This window comes from Ascaphus truei, chromosome 18 (genome assembly GCF_040206685.1).
Source record: "Ascaphus truei isolate aAscTru1 chromosome 18, aAscTru1.hap1, whole genome shotgun sequence".
Lineage (NCBI taxonomy): Eukaryota > Metazoa > Chordata > Amphibia > Anura > Ascaphidae > Ascaphus > Ascaphus truei.
In genome coordinates, this window is record NC_134500.1 from 40,502,778 (window position 1) to 40,507,041 (window position 4,264).

The 4,264-nt window shown below is 45.5% G+C and overlaps 1 protein-coding gene across 1 annotated transcript; it reads left to right on the forward strand.

Moving 5' to 3' along the window:
- Positions 1-2,722: 2,722 nt before the first annotated feature.
- LOC142469285 (histone H2A type 1-like) lies at positions 2,723-3,609 on the forward strand. Its single transcript, XM_075576217.1, has one exon. It carries the CDS (start codon positions 2,735-2,737, stop codon positions 3,128-3,130), a length of 396 nt encoding a protein of 131 aa, XP_075432332.1. The 5' UTR covers positions 2,723-2,734; the 3' UTR covers positions 3,131-3,609.
- Positions 3,610-4,264: the final 655 nt, after the last annotated feature.

Below are 4,264 nucleotides of genomic sequence, written 5' to 3' on the forward strand. Positions count from 1 at the left end.
TGTGGGGATGTCATTCATGAAGAGGTTAACAGGAATGGTCCCAGGACTGATCCCTGCGGCACGCCTGCACGGATGGGGCGTGTTGTTGAGAGCTCTTCTCGCACAGCCACGTGGAATGTGCGCTCCCGCAAGTAGCTTGCAGTCAGCTTAATCAGGTAGTTTGGGAATTTCAGGTTGATAATTTTGTGCAGTAGTCCTTCGTGCCAGACTCTGTCAAAGGCTTTGGCCACGTCCAAGAAGACAACTCCGGTTGATTTGTGGATGTTGAATCCATGGCTTATTATGTCAACGACTCGTGATCCTGTTGCAGTCTTTACCTGTACTCCAGTGGCTTCAATACTCCGGATGGGTGGTAGTGCAATCTCATTATGGCTGGCCCGTGCGTTAACAATCACAGCCGTCCCACCACCTCTGAAAAAAAAAGAACAAAAGCGCAAACGCACATAGTGAAGTATGCAAAGTAAATATATATATATTTTAGGGTAAGATATCTGCGTACATCAGATTAAAAGGTTACCAGCAATTCATGTACATAGACATGGGTGAGTAAAGGTGGTACATCTGCCGCCAACCATCTGGGGATTTTCTTTACTGCATCAAGGCACACCCCACAGCTGAAGAAAGGCCTCCGTTTACGTCCGTCTTTAGGTTGAAGGAGTCTTGAATAGAACCTTGCTTAGGGGAGGCTTCGTTCTGCTCTCCCCGGCTCCTTATTCGGCGCCGTCAGCGATGGAGGTTAGCAGCTTCTCGGGCAAGCTGTTACCTCAAATGTCCCGTATTTCCTATGCGTTCGGCCGCAAAGTGAAGACGGCCGTAAAGTGTGGATGTTTTACCGCACTGTTCACAATCGCGGGTAAATGTCTATAGGAATCGGCTCCACGTAGTAACAGAAGAGTCAGCTAGTACACAGATCAATTATAAAAGTGATAATTCGGGCTAAAATTTATCCAACGCGTTTCGAAGCGCAAGCTTCTTCATCAGGGATGATGAAGAAGCTTGCGCTTCGAAACGCGTTGGATAAATTTTAGCCCGAATTATCACTTTTATAATTGATCTGTGTACTAGCTGACTCTTCTGTTACTACGTGGAGCCGATTCCTATAGACATTTACCCGCGATTGTGAACAGTGCGGTAAAACATCCACACTTTACGGCCGTCTTCACTTTGCGGCCGAACGCATAGGAAATACGGGACATTTGAGGTAACAGCTTGCCCGAGAAGCTGCTAACCTCCATCGCTGACGGCGCCGAATAAGGAGCCGGGGAGAGCAGAACGAAGCCTCCCCTAAGCAAGGTTCTATTCAAGACTCCTTCAACCTAAAGACGGACGTAAACGGAGGCCTTTCTTCAGCTGTGGGGTGTGCCTTGATGCAGTAAAGAAAATCCCCAGATGGTTGGCGGCAGATGTACCACCTTTACTCACCCATGTCTATGTACATGAATTGCTGGTAACCTTTTAATCTGATGTACGCAGATATCTTACCCTAAAATATATATATATTTACTTTGCATACTTCACTATGTGCGTTTGCGCTTTTGTTCTTTTTTTTCAGTTGCTTTAGGGGTTCCTCTACCCCTATTACTTCAGCTGCAGACGCCAATTATATAGAGGTTGCTTGTATATTTGTTTATTCACTTCACCAGGTGGTGTTTTATTGGGTTAACTACACAGTAGATATTAGCAGCTGCGCACTGAATATTTTGTTTATTTGTCCCACCACCTCTGGCTCCTGTTGCCCGGTCGGTACGGTATACCCTGTAGTTTGCCAGGCTCAGTTTTTGGATTCCTTGAAGGTGGGTCTCCGAAAGCAGAGCTACGCATACATTCCTCGAGTCCATCAGGTGAAGGAGTTCATCTGTCTTCTTGCTGATACCATTTGCATTCCACATCAAGATGACAGAACTGGGTTTAGATGTTACTGCCATGGTGGTTGGTTTCTGTGCTCCTGAGAAGGGTCGGGATGAGATTCGCTATCATTGTCACTATGGGGTGAATATCCATTCTCGCAATAGCGCTCGCTATTTTAAGGATAATCTCTTGCCAGCTTGTTGGGCTTGCAGTTCCGCCTGCGGGGACCGGGTTGGATGCCTCAACGGGGTTGGTGGATGGTGTCCTGAGAGCATCCGCGTAGGTTCGTCCGTCTGGGTTTTGCGTCCTCTGGGTGGATGCCGTGCCTTGGTCTGGGATCAGGTGTTCTGTGGTCCTCTGTCTCTCCGGCACCAGGCGGGGAAGCTGGTATTGGGTAATGGGTGTCTTCCTTGGTGCCTGCTCCATCAGGTGGGGTGTCCACTTGTGCCACTCCTCTTGCTTTGCTTTTGTGAGGTACGGGCAGCCGCGGTAACTTGCCGGGTGTGGGCCTTTGCAGTTTGCACATTTCGCAGGCTCCTTCTTTCTGTCTCGTGGACATTCCTTAGAGTTGTGGTTCTCTCCACAACAAACACAGCGTGGCCAACTCCTCCCCCAGCAGCTCTATTTATAGGCATCGTATGCAAACGAGCAGCCCAAGTCTTCTGTTTTGCTATTGGCTGATTTTGTCATGTGATATTTTATGACATCATCAGATGTATTGCAACTACGATGATTGGTGGATACAGGATTCTGGAACTGATTGGCTTCTTTCAAAACTGACCAATCACAGGGGAGTTCTGCTGCTCTATAAGTGTATAAATAAGGGCACAGGGGGCGGGGTTTGTTATTTCTCTCGCTGTCACCGCTGAACTGTGACAGATACACGATGTCTGGAAGAGGCAAACAAGGCGGGAAAACTCGCGCTAAGGCCAAGACTCGCTCATCTCGGGCCGGGCTGCAGTTTCCAGTCGGCCGCGTGCACAGACTACTCCGGAAGGGGAATTATGCTCAGCGTGTGGGTGCCGGAGCCCCGGTCTATTTGGCCGCAGTGCTGGAATACCTGACCGCTGAGATCCTGGAGTTGGCCGGTAACGCCGCCCGGGACAATAAGAAGTCCCGCATCATCCCCCGGCACCTGCAGCTCGCTGTGCGGAACGACGAGGAGCTGAACAGGCTGCTCGGAGGGGTTACCATCGCCCAGGGGGGTGTCCTGCCCAACATCCAGGCCGTGCTGCTGCCCAAGAAAACCGAGAGCCACAAACCGGCCAAGAGCAGCAAGTGAGCTTCACCCCGAGACCAGGAGCAGAGACCCCCAGATACCCAACACAAAGGCTCTTTTCAGAGCCACCCACAATATCAAAAAAGCGTTACATTATTTCATATTTGCTGCAGGGAGATAGAAATATATCTCAATACTGATAAGTTGGTTTTAATTGTTAATGCTGTTTTGCTAATGTTAGCTCACTTTATATTTTAAATGTTTAATAGTTAAAGTGCATGTGTGTGAAGGTGTCAGTGCTGTTGAGAGAAGCACCAATGATTTGATATAACACTGCAGTTGATACACAAAGGAATAGAAGTAATCATTTGGAAACTGATATTGTCTTTCCCTGTAATAAGAGGTTTGGGTTCAGTTAGACGTGTAGTCACTGCTATAGATTTGTAACTTGAGGGGGAAATCTGTATTTCATACCATGAAGACACTTCAATATAGAAGTTGCGGTTATTCATTAGAATAAAAGACCTCTTGAAAACTATATGCCACACGGTGGCGCTGTTGTGTTATAAACGGTATCTTCATAACTTGCATTGTAAATTCTAAAACCTGTTTTAAAATCGGATACAAATTAGCAAGGCATTAAACTGCATTCTAGTGATATAGATTAATGATATTTAGAGATTACATAAAAATATAAAGACTGGCAAGCCAGAGCAACATTTGTCAGAACAATTAAAAAATGAATTGCATTCAACCAACTGTGTTGAAAGATTTACCTCAAACATGCAAAATCAAAAATGCTTAAACTAATTGATTTGGATGTGTTAGAAAAAAAGTATAATGATTGTATGAAAGACAGCAACACAAAGAGTTTAGGTAATGTCACTAAAGAAGTACCCATAATGGTGACCTCGCATGTGTACCAATAATATAATATGGCAGATGTAACAGGACTAGTTCAGGGACAGGCCTATTGTAAACCAAACAAATAACATTAATGCCCCTAATTTATTGACTAGGATCCAGTTGAATAATTAAAATACCTTATGATGGTTAATAATAAAAAAAAATTGGGGCTAGATAGGCACATAACTAGAACACTAAACAGATGACAAAAGTATAGAAGGTTATCATATAAGATGTACGTGGGCGTTCAAATATAAGTCCTTATATTTCTTATTCAGTCTCAGTAATGCA